Below are 17631 nucleotides of genomic sequence, written 5' to 3'. Positions count from 1 at the left end.
ATAGATAGCATATCATTATTTATTATTTCTAAAGAGAATAGACCCACCTGAGACATAGGCTACAGTTTTGAGAAAAAAAATGACATTTTGATCAATTTGTGTGGTGGAACAAATGGGAAAGTTGTCCGCTACTACATAACATATACATTATTGATTCAGCCAATTAGAAGAATCCATAATTGTAGTGATTACGTCATAACTTTCTCATTTTTCGAACTTCTTCAAACTTCTTCAAACTTCTACTTCTCTGATTTGTCTGCTTTCCTCTAGAGTAGTTTACTATCAAGGTAGGTCTCCCCTTTGAAAGTACCATAGAAAACCGTTGACGCATATGCGTAAGGTAGTCGGCTATCTTCAATTCGTTGACAGGGGAAAACAAACTTCTTGGCGACGATATCAGAATGGACGATTTTAAGTTTAATGCCCAGAAGATGGTAAGATTCTTGATTCTTTGAATCGTTTTTGTATGCCAAAGTATTATGATATTTAGATTATGACATCATCGCAATTTTTTAAACATCAATTTCTTTGATAGACGAGATATGAAATCAACCAAAATATCAGTTAATTTTTCATATTCGGTCCCATGTATTAATATTCATGTAACGTTTGACTAATATTACAATATTTTATTGGCCGAGCTTCTTCGATCTTCTTCGTCTCCTTCTTCTTCTTCTTCTTCTTCTTCTTCTTCTTCTTCTTCTTCTTCTTCTTCTTCTTCTTCTTCTTCTTCTTCTTCTTCCTCCTCCTCCTCCTCCTCCTCCTCCTCCTCCTCCTCCTCCTCCTCCTCCTCCTCCTCCTCCTCCTCCTCCTCCTCCTCCTCCTCCTCCTCCTCCTCCTTCTTCTTCTTCATCATCTTCATCAGTAGGGGCGCTGGTCCAAGAATAAGGATCGTCCGCATTATCGCAGACGTTTCATATTTCCGATCCGCGTGATTGGCGATGATTTTCTTGATGCATTTTTCGGCGCTTGTACAGAAACCTATCAAAAATTTGACCCGTAACTCCGGCGTGGAGATACCCTACTAAATTAAAACATACCCAAAATGAAGTAAATATTCGTTGAATGTCCAATTAAAGATCATGAGTTAAAAGTCGTTATGTTTATGTCGTTACCTGTGTCGGATCCTCATTACGGTAGTTAACGTATACGAGGATATTCTCTTTTATTCGAACGATCCTCATTCTCGGACTAGCGTCTCTACTTGTTCTTTGTCTCCTTCTCCTCCTCCTTTTCCTCCTCCTTCTCCTTCTTTTCCTCCTCCTTCTCCTTCTTTTCCTCCTTCCTCTCCTTTTTCTTCTTCATCTTGTTCTTCTTCTGCTAACTCTGCCTAATTCGTTCCTGCAATGTGTCCTGTACATGCTTGTTAAAGGGATCGTTTAACAATGTTAAATCTGAGATACACGGCCCTACTGTAAGTGTTATCAGTGTCTGTGATATGGTGTAATATTGAAGCCCTAAATAAATTGCGCTTCAAAATGATCAAGAAGTGCCTCAAAAAATTACAAAATCTTTGAGTGACCGGTTTTACCATACTCGTTTTCCCCAATTGACTGTAGTGTTATGAAAACCGTCAGGCGAACGGTTTTCAAAATTTGTAATTCCAATCATAAATATCTTGATAATCAGACAGGCGATCGGCTTGTAAAAGTCATGGGGTTCCTGACTGACCTAAAGGTTTATAATTATCATTGCATCATGAGCTAAATCCAGAATTTTGTTTCAGAATCTGAGACAAAGTTACCGGATCCCTTTAATGTAACATTGTCCTCCACTCCTGATGAAAGACATAACATCCAAATATTTGTTCATGATCCTTTGCACAGCTTGCAGCACAGAGGGCGAAGGGTCGACGGGCGCAGTCTCCCGAGACGGAATCCAACTGGGACAGCTCGGAGCCAGAAGAAAACACCGTCACCCAGATCAGCTCTGATGAAGAGTTCAGTGTGAAATCCAGCAGATCACACAAATCAACAAAGTCGTCTCGAGGAGGTGAATACAATGTACATGTAGATGGCGTCTTACATGTAGTTCTTTTTAAACTCTGTGGGTTCAGACTAACAGCATTAATTGTATAGAGTTCTATACAAGTCTTGTAAAGCTATACCACAAGTCATTTATTTGTTTATACTCTGAACAGGGCTTAACATGAGTATGCTCTATGCACAGCTGTCTTTTGCCATCTTAAAAATTTGTTTCTTTATAGGACCTTTATTTAATATAGGACGTTTCTTTGAATACACTGTTGTCTAGTCTGTACACTCCTTTCTTTATACAACGTTTCTTTATACATGTACATGTGCAAGTTTCATGAAAAAAAATTCTTTATACAATTTCATGTTTGTGAGCTTCCTTATTGAATATTGATAGATTAGCTAGCTGTATTTATTCCTTGAAATGCAATGTGAGCTGATTACGGCTGCAAGAGCTGAAGTAGCTGAAGTAGAACTCCACATAACAATTATTTTTGTTATAAAGGGGGTCCAGATTTATCTTTGAGCCCTGTGTAAGAATTTTTAAATTTGGAGGGTCCGAACTGCAAAGCCATGTACTGTTTTTTTTTAGGCCTTCTGTGTCTTTGTGTTTCTATAAATATTGTCTTTATATCTCTTGTTATATATTTATTTATTTTGCCCAGCATCGAAGGCTGATTCTAAGACAAGAAGTCCTTTAAAGCCAGACCCAGTGACATCACAAAGGAAAGCTTCCAAACCTGCTGCCGATGGACTCACCTCATCTACAGGGTGAGTGTATACCATCAATCCTGCTTTAAAGCCCCACTGTCCTACTTGTAGCTACTTGCTCCCTCTATATAGAAAACTTCCCCAATCGGTGCCTGTTGGTCCCCCATGATCCTCTTCTTCTTATGTTAGTTGACAGCTGAGTTAATGAGATAGCCACCTGTCAGTGACCTCGCTGTGTGGTCTAATCCCTTCTGGCCCAGTAGTATTGACGGTCTTTAAAGCCTGTCTGCCTGTCTGCACTAGTTTGGCCAGGGGGGATTAGACCTCCCTGCAAGGTCACTGATTAGGCATAAAAAGTACATTGTAGCTATAAGTAGTGCAAGGCAGTGGGGCTTTTATTAGGCTCCTTCACATATAAAGCACCTAACAGCCATGTTGTGTTATTTTACATAGGAACAATGTTTCTACACATACTTGGCTCTGTGTTATAAGATACAGAAGTATGAAGTGTATTATTATCGTCACCGTAACTGCACACCTGACCCCTGTTGACCTGTAATTTGGAGGTGTGTGGAAAAAATGAGGTTTTTATTTGCTTTTGTGCAATACTGAAAGGAAAAGTGATGTTTATTCCTCCATTGATGTAAAGATGTAATTTGATTGGATAGGGTCTTTAAGAAAATGAAGGACAACAGAAAACCCCATGTCTAGGGCCCGCACGGACGCCAAGTCTGACCCAGATTCCTTGCGTGCCCTATGTGTACTTATGCGTTAACGAGTATACTCAAAAGAACATTCTACTGTTCACTGAGGGTGCATTTAAACCGCAAATATACAGTGGCACACATTATAACCCATTGCATCAAGCGCCACACACGTGTTTTGGTGTTTGGTGCACTTTAAGTTTTACTCTAAATATTGATGAACACGGCTTTATCCTGATATTGTTATTGTCCTATCTGAGTTAGGTCTGGGCGACCAGCTGTGAATGTATTCATAGATCGGGGTGGCATTGACTCTGACAACCAGTCTCAGAAATCAACCACCAAGAAGACGAAAAAGAAGAAGAAAGAGGAGAAACCACCGTATGACTTCAGGGAGGCTCTCAGAGGTGAGAATCATTGCAAAGCCCTGCCTCTTTCTTGAACTTATCCATAATAATGATAATAATATGTCTTGTTTACCCAGGGTAGCCTCATCAGTATTCATACTGTTTTCCCTGAGGGCCCTGCAATCATATCATTACCCCGGCTTTAACTGAGCTACCATGAAAAGCTTTCCCTAGCATTCAAGGAATTTCTTCCTATCGGGTACCCATTTACCATACATATACATGCTCTTCATTTCACGGCTGTACAACATATGCCCCAGGGTTAATTCCTAACATTTGACAAAATTCTGAACTTCACCCCTGCATGGCCCCATGCAACCCTACACCTTAACCTAACCCTAAATATTGAATAAAACTAACATGAAGTTTCACAACCCCTAAGGTACCTTTAGTCCTCTTTGTTATTGTTGTATTATTATGATGTAGAGGTGTTTTGGTCTGGTCTAGATTTCAGGGGACTATGGATCCCATGGTTTGGGGTGTGAGTCTTGCAGAGGCACTAATATCCTTTGGCAAGACTTTATTATAAATCTATATTTGCCACTCTCCACCCAGGTGTTAGATGGGTACCCGGTAGGATGCACTTCCCAGGGAGTGGAGAATGTGCATACATCCTGTGCGGACAAGCATGAATCCTATGACCGGGGTAATTAAAGTTAAATCTGAAAAGCGCTTAGAGACATCATCAACGTATTGAGCCTTATATAAACCCAGAATATTATTATTATTATTATTTATTTCAATGTGTATCGTTGTTTAAATTTTTAATTTTTATTAGTATAACCAAACCTGCTTTATCGACCACCTGTCTATAAAGACCACATTTTTCATTACCCTTAAAAATTGGTAATCATTAAAACCTGTACTAAAGGAACCTGTACATATAAACACCACCTGCCTTTAAGGACCACTTCAGGGTGCTACAAGAATTTTTTTCACCACTTGCCCTGTCGGGCAAGTGGGTTTTCAATTTACTTGCCCAAACAATATTTCCACTTGCCCAAAACTTTAAAGCGAAAAAGGACTCGAGGTTAAAGCATTTATTATCTCGTAATGATAAGTTAGTGTTTTAGATAGCAAATTAATGCACATACATGTACAGTGTAACTGTACTGAATAATAACCTAATATGTCAAAGAAAATGGTCAACAAAGGATGGTTGAAGGTTTAAAAAACGCATTTTATTGATTCTCCATAAATAATCAGATTCACATGAATCTCGGCAAGGTAGAATGGTTCAAGCAGGTTTAAGTTTTTAATATTCAGTCATGTAAAAAAGCATAATGACCCTGTTGTAAAAAATATGATACAAACATGTCATTAATGGTAGCCACATGTACCATGGTGCAACATCACATGTGTGTCTGTGCAAGCCGCTGTCATTTGGAAACGTAGGCTAATTTTCAGCTGTTAATAATTTGGGTCAACTCTTCCATCAAGAAACGTCATGTAAATAATGGGTAATCAACTATTTTAAATAAAGTACGGACATTTTTATTTCATCATTCACTGCTATAAATATCATGCCAAAATTTGTAAATTCTTACTAAATAATAATATTGAAGATATTTTACGATAAATCTCGGATAAGTATGCGAAAACTAGACTAAACAACGTCGCTAAAACCATGAAAACAAAACAACAACGGCTTATATTCTGGGGGTCTCGATACTATTATCAAAATGACTCGCTCGGTCGGATCTTGAGACCGCAGTAATAAATTGAAAACGAGACAAAAACATTCATCTGATTCATATGAGCAGCGAGTTTTAAATAATATGTTCACAATCATTAACAGTCATTATGAATAAATATCAAACATTTGACTTTTTGTACTTACTAGAAAATCCCTGTTGTTTATTCCATTCCGATTCGCACGTGTTCATTTCCCTAGAATAATGACGTCATATTTGGCGTGATTCAACCAATCGGCAATCAGAGAATAGCAAAGGCCTGTCGGTGCGGCCTGCAGAGCTAGAGAGAGAGAGCGCGAATAAGCTCGCAGCTGGTACGATCGCGCTAGCTGTCTCTAGCTAGCTCACGGCCGGCCGTGCGTGGAGGCGGAGCGGCATTCATGGCTTGAAGTGTCACTGTTGCATGCGCGCTGAGCTAGCTGAGCTGGCTAGCTGTCTGTGAAGTTTTTTCGAAATCGGAACGATCGCTTTTTTGCTTCTGGATTTTGACGACGGGTAAGAAGTTGACGGGTGAATGGTAGAGTTCTTGGACACTAGGAAATTACTGTAAAAGTATCACTTGCCCGAATCGGGCAAGTGATAATTTGATTTACTTGCCCGACGGCTCAATTTGGTTGCCCCGGGACGTCGGGCAAGCGGGTTTGTCGCGCCCTGCCACTTTTCTTGTTCTCTTGAGCGGTATTTGTATACAGGTTTCACTGTATCTATCATTTCTTTCTTGTAATAGATGAAGATGAAGACCCTCCTAGTCAGAGTGCTGCTCAGAGACCCGGTCGTAGTAGGAAGGGAGAATCCTATGACCCCGCCTCACCTAAGACCAAGGCTAAACCAAAGGATGAGCAATGTAAGTCACCTGGGGTTTCTTGAAACTTCATACAGGTTTAAAAGGGAAGTCCACCCTGATATAAAGTTAGTTGCAGCCGTACTGAAATACAGTTCACTCAGCATAATTTAAATCTGTTATTCGACTGATGTAAAATTTGACCTGAGAAGTGCAAAATTTATAAAAACGGGTTTTGCATAGTTTGGTCAAGAAATTGTTTTGACTTGGGGAATATTGAACTTTTGCAACTTTGAGTTATGTACCGGTAGCTCGTTCAACTATATATCACTACGGCAAATCGTAGATATGCCATGTCATTGTACTGATATAATAATATGGAATGGTCTTGATTTGGATACAATGGTACATTATACAAGTTGAGCATACTTCACAATTTGCTATAGTTGATTGAACTCTGAAGCAATAATAATAATAATAACATCAATAATATATAACATTTCTAAGGCCCTAAGCACTGTGTCTCTAAGCATGAAGTATTTGTTGAATGTTTAGTACATTATCATTTGATGAACCTAATGATTATGAATTGGATTCTGAAGATTATATTTTATTTCTTTAGTTGCAGATACAGGTTCATGGGACGAATCAGACGAGAATCAGAAAGCTTTGACCCGCATCCTGAGAGAGAGGGATGGACTAGAAACAAACAACAACACTAATAACACAGAACAAACAACAGGTGAATAGACAGCAAAGAAAATCCAACCTAAGTAGCGATCTATGTTAAAGCTCATCAGTACTAGTGTAAAGGAGGGATTAGACCACACTGCAAGGTCACTGTACAGGTGGTTATCTCATCAACTCAGCTCTCAGTTAACATAACAAAAAGAGGATCATGGGGGACCAATGGTCACCGATTATGCATTGATTGTTATATAGAGGGTGCAAGTAGCTACAAGTAGTGCAGTGGGCCTTTAAAAGAAAGCAAGAAAAAACAGAGAAGCAGACTGGTAAAAGTTTGAAAGAAATTGGACAAAAATTGAAAAAGTTATAAATTGGGGAACAGGTCATTATTACCTCATGCCCTTTTTTTTTTTTTAAATGCTATTTCATCTCACAATAATTATATATTACCTTCTCTTATACTGAGAGATGTCGTAGTCGAGTGGTTTAAGCACTTGACTTGAAATACACAGGTCTTGGGTTCAATCACAGACATGGCACTAATGTCCTTGGCAAGGCATTCATCTACATTTACCACTTTATACCCAGGAGAGAATAGGGACCTGGTAGGGTGATGAAAGCCTTTGAGTTTAGTAATTCATTAAATTGTCATATGTCCTCACGGTGCCCATATGGTCGGATTACTCCCCAGGGAGTGGAGATGGTGCACACTGTGCATGCATGAATCTGATTACCAGGGTAATAATATCTGTAAAGCGCTTAGAGAGGTACCGGTATATGAACCCAGATTAAAGGGCAATCCAACCCTTGTAATAAGTTGATTTGTATGAAAACAGAATGGCAAAAGATTGAAATGAATCAGACCAACAGTAAGGAAGTTATACATGTTTGAAATATGAGATCACTAAGTCTATGCAAATTTCAAATTGGTAGTTTGGTTAGTGGATTATGACGTAGGACGTGGATAACTCTCCCATTTGCCGTGTAGAAAAATATCACTAATTTCTGTTTTTCTCGAAAGCTCCTTCTCTCTTGGAGCACTAATCAAAATATATCACAGCTAGCATATCATCATAGGTCCTCTACAAAGAATAGACTCTCCTGATGAGCCATTAACTTTTGAAAAATTTAAACTTTAGTCATTTTACATGTTGGAACAGATGGGAAAGTTGTCCGGCACCACATCACATTGACATTACAGTTTAAGCCAATTTCAAGTGCCCATACGGATAGCGATTACAACTTTCAAAAATCCATAACTTTCTTATATTTAGTCAGATTCAATTAAAACTTTCATCAGTGTGCTTCTCTGATTTTTCTACTTTCATATAGAGTAGTTGTCTATTTGGCTTGGGTTTCCCTCTAACGGTATTTATCCTTGGTGTAGATCCTAAGGCTGAGCCCCAACCAGAGGACACCAGTCCAAGAAAAAAGAAAGGATGGTCGATCAGCCTGAAGAGCAAAACAAAAGAGAAGAAAACAAAGAAGGAGAAGACGGAGGAGCCTCCGAGGGAGATGCAGGTTGCCATGACGACCCCTCCGGTCCCCAGTCTCAAACACTCAGAGGTAGATGTGGTTTACAGGAAGGAGGAGGAGGACGTCGAGACAATCATCTCCTTGGATGATGATGAAAGAGGAACAAGGTTGGTATCCTAGCTGGAAGATAATTTTGATTTCTTACAGGGAGAGGGTTGTCATTTTCCATGTGCAGCAAGTCATAATTCGCTGATGCCAGACTAAGTGAAAATACCATTAATAGGTGTACAAGTCTGCACATATCAAACCTGGAGTCCTATAAAATATTAGTGCAGTCTATCATATCTGGACTGAACTGAAAAGCTGTATTTTTCAGCCCATGAAGTAGTGTTACCATGTCACTCATAAACAGTTGATATTAAGATTAGACAATCACTATATTTTGAAGTCTAAATATTCTACACAATTCTCATTCTTCGTGATCGTGTGACAAAATAAAGCATAAAGCGCTCTGCTCTTAGAAAACAAATTGCAATATTTGATGACAGTAATGGCCGTGATGGTCATGGTGAGGATGATGATGATAATGAATACTCACAGAATCTTTACTATATTTTGGTTTTTTTTAGGTATGTATACATCTATCACCATGGTAACACTTCATACGCAGACACCAGGCCTTCCCAGGAAGCTGTTTACATGACAACCATCGCCGACAAATCAGAACTCATCTTTCGCCGGTGTGCCCGCGAGATCTTTGCAACACTACGCATCCTCGTCGACTTCTTCCTCATATTCCTCCTGGAGGGGCTGCGTTTTCTTGCATACAACATCGTCAGCGCCTTCTTGGTTGGAGTAACAACCGGATTCGGGGATTATTTCCTGAGACCGGTTGCCACGGCGATCTTTAATGGACTCTGTCAACCTTTTGCCATGTTCTGCTTTAACGTGGGTGTGGCCACAAGGACTTCCACCAGACCGTTTGTTGATGTCCTACATAACTTTCTTTCTCTTGTTGCCATGGTAATACGTGCTTTCCGGCTCGTGGAGGTTAATCACAATAGACCACAACGGACCGCAGTTGAAGATGTCTAGACTCATCGTAGCAATCATGGCTAATACCAATCAGGGATTTTCTACAAAGTTCGGCAGTTCAGGTGGCTGAATTATGTAGATATTAAAGTAAAAATAAACAGTACTTTGAATTGTACTCTTTTATTTCACTGGCTTACACATACACTTTTCAGTTTCAAGTACCGCTTTTGTTTAGTTTTGTTTCTATAACAAATAGAAAAACATTTAAACACTTTAGTGAAATTGCAACACCCTAATTGTGCATACATTGTGTGCGGGTAAGCCTGAATCTGGTGGTAATAATATTTATCTGTAAAGCGCTTTGAAAGGGCCTGCAGTCCTGAAATGCGCTGTGTAAGGACAAACTATTATTATTATTATTAATTGAAACTCTTACTTTTCTAGTGTTCATTTTCTTATTTTGTTTAATGTATTTATTATCTTCTTTCTAGTGTATTTTGCAAGTACGCTGTAAATGATAGACTTCTCAGTGGAGCACATCATGCAATAACAAAGTCAGTATTAGTATGTGTCATACTACTATTTTTTGTGTGCTGTAAACCAAACTTGATACAAAGATTGTGTTGATCATGTTCCAAGATACTGAAACCTTGCTTTATACTAATAGGCCGAAGAGTCATTGCAAAAAAATTGCGATTGCATTTTTATACAAGAGATGTCATTCACTATTTGAGGCTACGAACAAAGATTTTTGTATTCTATATTTGCCTTCTATGCCCTCGTTTTCTGAAATAGTTGTGCTGCATTTACTTTTACAAATAGACACTTTTGCATAAAGTATATTTAAAAATAAAAATATTTTTATCATGTGATTTTTATTAACCTAGGGAAACACATTACAAGTATTTTGACCATAAGGGAACAATTTACGGTCAAAATACATCATCATCATTTTTATTATCATCATCATCTCTATCATCATTATCATTATCATCATCATCATCACCATCATCATCATCATCATCACCACCATCATCATCATCATCACCATCATCATCATCATCATCATCACCATCATCATCATCATCATCATCACCATCATCATCATCATCACCATCATCATCATCATCATCTCTATCATCATTATCATTATCATCATTATCACCATCATTATCATTATCATCATCATCACCATCATCATTATTATCATCATCATCATCATCATTATCATCGCCATCATCATCATCATCATCACCATCATCATTATCATCATCATCATCATCATCATCATCATCACCACCATCACCATCATCATCATCATCATCATCATTTTCAACTTTACCAACATTATCAACATTATCATCATTATAATCATCATTCATTTTTGTGAAAGAAATTTTCTTATTTTGATACCCTTTATGTCTAATACATTCAAGTGTGCTATGCACCTTTTCCAAAGAAATGAACAGAAATTGAGAAATGTAACTCAACTATTAACTTGCAGTAAAAGTATCATTTAGATTTTGAAAACACGGGTTGAAAACTTTTGTTGGAACAGTAATAGAAGCAATTTTATACAGACATTGGTAATGGTATGAAATTCTTTTGTGCTCTAATTATGATGAAACTGTTTATTAGACCCTTTCTTACAGAATTCTTATTATTGAATTAAACCTATGTTTCTATTTCCCCATCTTTGACTAAACACTGATCACTTTAAAAATCAGGGATGATTCTTTTTACATTAGCCCCAATTTTTGTTTAAATTAGTTTGATTAAGTTCATGTACTATGTATAAAACAAACATTTGCTTTGCCAATTACATTGAATGTGTACAAATAGTACTTGTATCTAAAGTGTAAAGATTGTGAGAATTCCTCTTTAATAACTAAATAATTATTGGATTTAAAGGATCACAGGAAATTTTCTGATTGTTTGTAGAAGATGTTGTTTTTTAGAGTCGAAGAGCTATCTTTACGCAATTAACTTTGGTATATATATATTTTTCTGAATAATTAAGTGTTACTCTTGGTATTAGATAATTATAGGTAGCAATAATCTGATTTTCAGACTTAGTTTTAATTGTATTGTAAATATGATCTTATTTATTACCCAATGTGTGCTTTGGAAACACCAGTAAATAGTAGTAGATCTTGTGAATCGTGTGATGTAATGTAGAAGTTGAAGAAAAAAATTGTACCCTGTAGGTTGTCATGTATAACAGTGTCTTTTTCCTTTTTGTTTTATTTTCTAATCATAAATCTGGAAAATAATAATGACATGACTATATATTTGAAATATTCTATAAATGATAGAAAATAATTATTCATTTTAAGAGGTCTGAATTGTTTGACATGACTGTACATTTTAGATAACGTACTTCTCTTTTGTGAGATGAAAATTCATACAAACCTGGGATCAATTTTTCAAAACCGCCATAAAACAAACTATTGTGACATTACATAGGAACATACATTTTAATCGAATTTTCATGAACTTGAACTTATGTCTGTATTTTTAACCTGGCCCTTGTTTCTTAATATTCCTCTAGCTATGACCAAAGGTGCGTTTTATACCCTGAAATAATAATGATAAAGATTTAATGATGATGCGCAAAGTAATTTTGTTTTGATGAGATTTGAACGTAAAATAAGCCATTTTCGTAATGTAACCAAATTTATGCATATGCCAGGCTTGTGAAGCGCCTCAATACAAATTATTTCATTCACCTCTTATGAATTAATGTATCTAGTTAGAATTCAAATTGCATACATTAGTTGTTGCTAGGAAAGACAAACATTATGGCTTGTCCTACCTAGCAACACATAAAATATGCAATTTGCTTTCTGACTATTGTATTACAATTATTTGTAACGGGTAAATGAAATAATTTGTATCTAGGCACTTTGATATAAATTTGGTTTCGATTACCAAATTGGCCTATTGTCTGTTGCTAATCACTGTAGGGTGGTATTCTGGTAGCGCATGCTAAGTTAGTTCACACTTTTATGGAGTGCCTGTTGCCAACTCGTTTACCCTCACCCTGTACAGATTATTTTAATCCTTCTATGAAAAGTGTCCAAAAAATTAATTTTGCATTGAAATGGGAAGAAAAAGATAATATGAGTATGAACTGAATTTCAACAAGGTCTTTGATAGATTATCTTTGTCATGAATATTGAAGGGGAAGATGAAATCTAGCATTCCATAGAAGTGTGAACTAAAATTCTAGTTTAGCCTGGACTTAGTCTCAGCTTACTTTATGAGAATACCACCCTATGATTTTAAGGGATTAAAAAAAAAACCTTCTCAATGAAGAAATACACGGTTAGTTTGCCATCAAGATAAAGAGGTTGTGTTTATGATAATTGTTTTCTCTCTGTATCAGTTTAAAAATTAGTGAATGGATAGACACATGTATCAACGATGATGATGAAATCGGTCTGTTCACAACAGAATCAAAATGATTTTTATTCAGAGAAAAAAGTGCTCCTTTTTTAATAGCATAAAAGCAATGAGCAACACCAATAAGAGCTTTTCTACATACATGTAAACCAATTTTATCGTTGTTACCAATTATATATGACCAGCTCTTAACTTAACTTGTACAAAGGATTGAGGTGTTTTGCATCGTTTTTATCAGCATTATTACACACTCCGTCCATTTGAACTCACAAGGAAACTTGTAAAAACAGCAACTCAATGTATTCAGCTATGATTCTGCTTATTTATCATTGTATTATCAAAACTGAACTGCAAAGTACCCTACAATGCACTCAGTAAGATTTGATATTGATCAAAGTAATTGTATTCTGTAACTGCTGTTTTTATTACTATGATTGTAAGGGGAATTGCTGTGTTTTATTGCAAGCCACTGGTTTTTTAATGCGATTTCCCCAAGCACAATTAATTTTGATATATATTATATCTCTGTGTTTTATGAAATTAATGAATTTAATATAGTTAGGGTCAATGTTAGGGCTAGACAGAAATAAGTTGGTTTGACTGGAAGCAGAAAATGAGAGAAACAGGTCTGTGAAAGTTTGAGCACAGATTTGTTTCTCTCACTTTTCTGCTTTTATTAAAACCTGGATGGACTTATCATAATTCCCTGTTAAAGTGTAGAAATCAATCTAAAATACTTTACCAGACGATGTATGTGCTAACAGATTTTGGAGAACAAAAGTAAAGAATAACGTTGTATGTTAGTGTTAAGGTTGGGGATTAGGGAATATTGTCAAGGTTGGTAATTCGGGTTCGGTCTTATGATTAGGGTATCAATATGTGCATGGCTGGATGGGGGATTGTGCAGTTGATGCATTATCAAAGTGCTTTTTTCTGATTTCATATTTATGGATCAAAATCATGTATTCAATCAAATCATTTGTGATTAAGTGAAGAAACTGTGTCACATGCAATTTATAGAACTGGTAATATACACATGTACTGTATCAAGGATCATGAAATCTAAATCTAATTGTGTCCTACATAATATTTACAATAAAATGTACTTTGACAGTTGATAAATCTCACATTCCTTTCACACTTGTATTCTAACCAAATATTATTTGTTTGCTGGATAAGAGAAAATAAATATGTATGATTACAAAGTAAATGGCCATTGTCACGCTTTTAATTCAAACTGCATTTGATACCTTAATTTTTTGTAGTAAATATATTATAGTGAAGGTTGAGTTTGGAATTCTGGTAAAGATGAAAATGTATTTGTGAGCCTTCTTATATATTCTTTTATGTCAGTTTGAAAGAATATCACAACAGACATGTCCCCTTGAAGGGGTTCAGATGTCATTCTAAATATGAGAACAAACTCAAAATCTTTGAACCAAACTTTCATGCCCCGTATGTGAGTGTTTTGTTATTCAAACATAAGAAAGGAAATTAAGCAGGTTCCGATAGGTTTAAGATTTAATCGTACAACTGCGCTAATTTTTTTTAGTTACATCCCAGCTAGACTGAAAATTCCGTCTCTTTGATTCGTTACCCTCTTATTTGGGTAGGGTCTGCTCCGTGCTTTAGAGCCAACCCTAATTTTTCTCCCCATTTTCTGTCTCTCACTCTCTCTCTCTCTCACTCACTCCCTGTCTATCTCTCTCTCTCTCTGCCTGTGTCACTGTCTATCTCTCTCTGTCTATCTCTGTTTCTGTCTGTCTGTCTCTCTCTCTCTCACTTACTCCCTGTCTATCTCTCTGCCTGTGTCACTGTCACTATGAACATGATAGACAATGAAAGCGGACAAAATATACAGTTCCTCAAGTAGACAAAGGAACATCCCTTCACTGCTATTATGTACAAATGTGTAGAACAGGTGAATATGCATGTGACACCTGTTCTACACATTTTTACATAATAGCAGTGAAGGGATGTTCCTTTGTCTACCTGAGGAACTGTATATTTTGTCCACTTTCATTGTCTATCATGTTCATAGTGTGTCTATCTCTCTCTGTCTATCTCTGTTTCTGTCTGTCTGTCTGTCTCTCTCTCTCTCTCTCTCACTCAGTCCCTGTCTATCTCTCTCTCTCTGTCTCTCTCTCTGTCTCCGTCCCTGTCTATCTCTCTCTCTCTCTCTCTCTGCCTCTCTCTGTGTCTCTGTCTATCTCTCTCTCTGTTTTAGTCTATCTCTCTTTCTGTCTCTGCCTCTCTCTCTCTTCGTCTATCTCTCTCTCCGTGTCTCTGCCTCACTCTCTGTCTCTTTCTCTGTCTCCGTCTATCTCTCTCTCTCTCTCTGTCTCTGCCTCTCTCTCTCTCTCTCCGTCTATTTATCTCTGTCTGTCTGTGTGTGTGTCTCTCTCTCACTGTCTCCGTCTTTATCTGCTTTCCACTCCTTAAAATTTCCTAATCTTTTAGTATGTTCTTAAGAGGATTATTCCTAAGACCACAACAGTGGGATAAATACTCATGCAATTATTTTAGGTTTACTATTTTTTTTTAAAATTGCTATTTGACTGGACTATATTCTTTGACATGAAAACGTATGAAAGAAGATAAGCTAAACTCAGTTAAACTTCAATAAATAATAAGAAACTTTATTGCACTCACGTTTACAAAACATTCATATTGATACATGGAACTTACAGACATATACACGTAGGTAATGATACTGAATTTCTATTGCAAACCTTACTTTTCTGCTGTAATTTGTTAAGCATATTTTCCTTTTTTTCATTTTAATTGAAGTCAATTGAATTCAAATTATTAAACATACTAGGCCTAAACAGTAATATATTAAAAAAAAAACATAATTTAAGTTTATCCCTTTAATACTTTGACAGCACAATGGATTATCTTTTGATATACACGTGTATAACGCATTTACAAAGACTCAAATGTATTTTTTCTACACAATCGAGATGGATATTTTGCTATGGACCAAAATAGTAAAGACTAGTTTTGGAAATGCCCCCTCTCAAAAAATGAAATGGAAGCTCTTATTACCAATCATGTGAAAGAATATGTTCTGACTAATAAGTGATGATACAAATTTTGCCGGGAAACCGCTTACTAATTGATATATTTGGTAAATTATCATATCTGTCCGGACTGGATAGATATAGGATAGTCCCATATACATCTTTCTGTGTACAGTACTTGTAACTTTACTAAGACTGGGTCAAATTTTTTTAACATTTTGATGATTCAGAACCTTGCAGTACACACCAATACTTATATGCTAGATGATCACCTTTTCTGATTGATTCCACAATGTTTCTTTCACAATGCAATCGCATGACCAGAACTCAACTTTATCTTTAAAGGCAGGGTTTTATACCCGAATACCGACATGGCATTGTCACTGCTATAATGAAATTTCAATTGTTCCATGTGTCGGTGAAGGCGTTCATACGGTAGTGCGATTATGCGTTTCCTGTACCCAATCATCATCACAAGTGCTGAGGATCGAGAGCAGGGTCACCACCCGGCCCCCCACTCCGAGAACGGACGGACCCATGCTTGTTACCAAAATGTCCAGTAAAGGGGTACTTTTCGTGCGACAAAGTCCGGCCCGAGAACTGTAAAAAAAGGGGTGTATTAACTTTTCACCCGGAGATTTCTTTAAAAAGGGGATGTTTTTTCGTTTTTTCTCTCATCTCTTTGGACTCCTGAGAAATTATTCCAAAATTAGGGGGGTACATTGAGCATTTTTCATGATTAAGGGGGGTCTCCAAGGCAGGAAAAGCCTGCGAAAAGCCCGCGAAAGGAGGGTTCGGAAATGTTGGCAGTCCTCAGATAGGGGGTGTTTTCAAAAAGAGGGAACAAGCATATGCGTACCCTAAATAACACTGAGTGGGGGGGGGGGGCCGGGAGTCAACATCTCAGCACCATAGGAACCTGCTGCACTACTTCTTATCACCCTTCTTATCACTCGGTAGACTGTCTGTGGCAATGCTGCAGCCATGTATCGTTGCAGCACTGTCGAGCACGCTGCCAGTTGCAAAAAATCACAATGCTACAAAGACCTGCAGATATTAGAGCAGGTAGAGCCTTGCTCCAATTCATTTCTCAACTCGTCGGTTATGAAACAAACTCCTTCTCTGTTGAATCTATACTTCTTGAACATATCTATATGGTCATACAACTCTCACGGATTTGTTTCATCCCTGAACACACGCTCTCTACGGAGGACAGCACCCCTACGATATGCACGAGTGCTGCCATTTTGGTTGGCAAGACTAATTGGTTAATGTAAATTGAATTTGTTGTTAGGAACAAGGCCGCCGATAAATTTATTGAAATTATTCGGTGGACTTTAAGAAATTAGTCTGTGTTTTCATGAAATGGGAATTAGTCAGTGAAAATGAAAGTGTTGGTATAGTGGTCTACCTGCACATTCCCAATCAGTTATACCTGTTGGAGAGACCCAAAGTGTCACAGTGATTCAGTTTGCTTTTCCACTCTCTGGTACAGGTGATACCAAATACTACTTCAAATAATAATTGACTACCTAGCTTGAATCAAGTGTAAGAAATGTAGGTTTCATAGGATATTAATAATACTAATGGTGGGTTCTTGACAGGTACTAATGTCGCTCCACAATTATTACCTAGGCTTTATGGCACTCTAGCATTCAAGGAATTAAAGATAAACTTGAGTTCTGGTCATGCAATTGCATTGTGAAAGAAAAGGAGTGGAATGGATCAGAAACAG

The 17631-nt window shown here is 37.2% G+C and overlaps 1 protein-coding gene across 1 annotated transcript; it reads left to right on the top strand.

Moving 5' to 3' along the window:
* The first annotated feature begins 235 nt into the window (after positions 1–235).
* On the top strand, positions 236–10462 carry LOC105441016 (chromodomain-helicase-DNA-binding protein 1-like). The gene is made up of 8 exons (XM_030989087.1): positions 236–434; positions 1827–1992; positions 2639–2744; positions 3653–3795; positions 6217–6333; positions 6893–7012; positions 8345–8600; positions 9063–10462. Exons 1-8 carry the CDS (start codon positions 402–404, stop codon positions 9526–9528), a joined length of 1407 nt encoding a protein of 468 aa, XP_030844947.1. The 5' UTR covers positions 236–401; the 3' UTR covers positions 9529–10462.
* Positions 10463–17631: the final 7169 nt, after the last annotated feature.

Source organism: Strongylocentrotus purpuratus, unplaced genomic scaffold (assembly GCF_000002235.5).
Source record: "Strongylocentrotus purpuratus isolate Spur 01 unplaced genomic scaffold, Spur_5.0 spur5_scaffold_18, whole genome shotgun sequence".
Lineage (NCBI taxonomy): Eukaryota > Metazoa > Echinodermata > Echinoidea > Camarodonta > Strongylocentrotidae > Strongylocentrotus > Strongylocentrotus purpuratus.
Note: the sequence above shows the minus strand (reverse complement) of the source record. Positions and strands in the feature narration are given on the sequence as shown.

Bases quoted from the DNA above. Each gene is read 5' to 3' on its own strand.
- LOC105441016 (XM_030989087.1), top strand. From the start codon at position 402: ATGGACGATTTTAAGTTTAATGCCCAGAAGATG. The intron at 1,993-2,638 runs GTGAATACAATG...TATTTTGCCCAG, and splicing joins AACAAAGTCGTCTCGAGGAG to CATCGAAGGCTGATTCTAAG. The intron at 2,745-3,652 runs GTGAGTGTATAC...TATCTGAGTTAG, and splicing joins GGACTCACCTCATCTACAGG to GTCTGGGCGACCAGCTGTGA.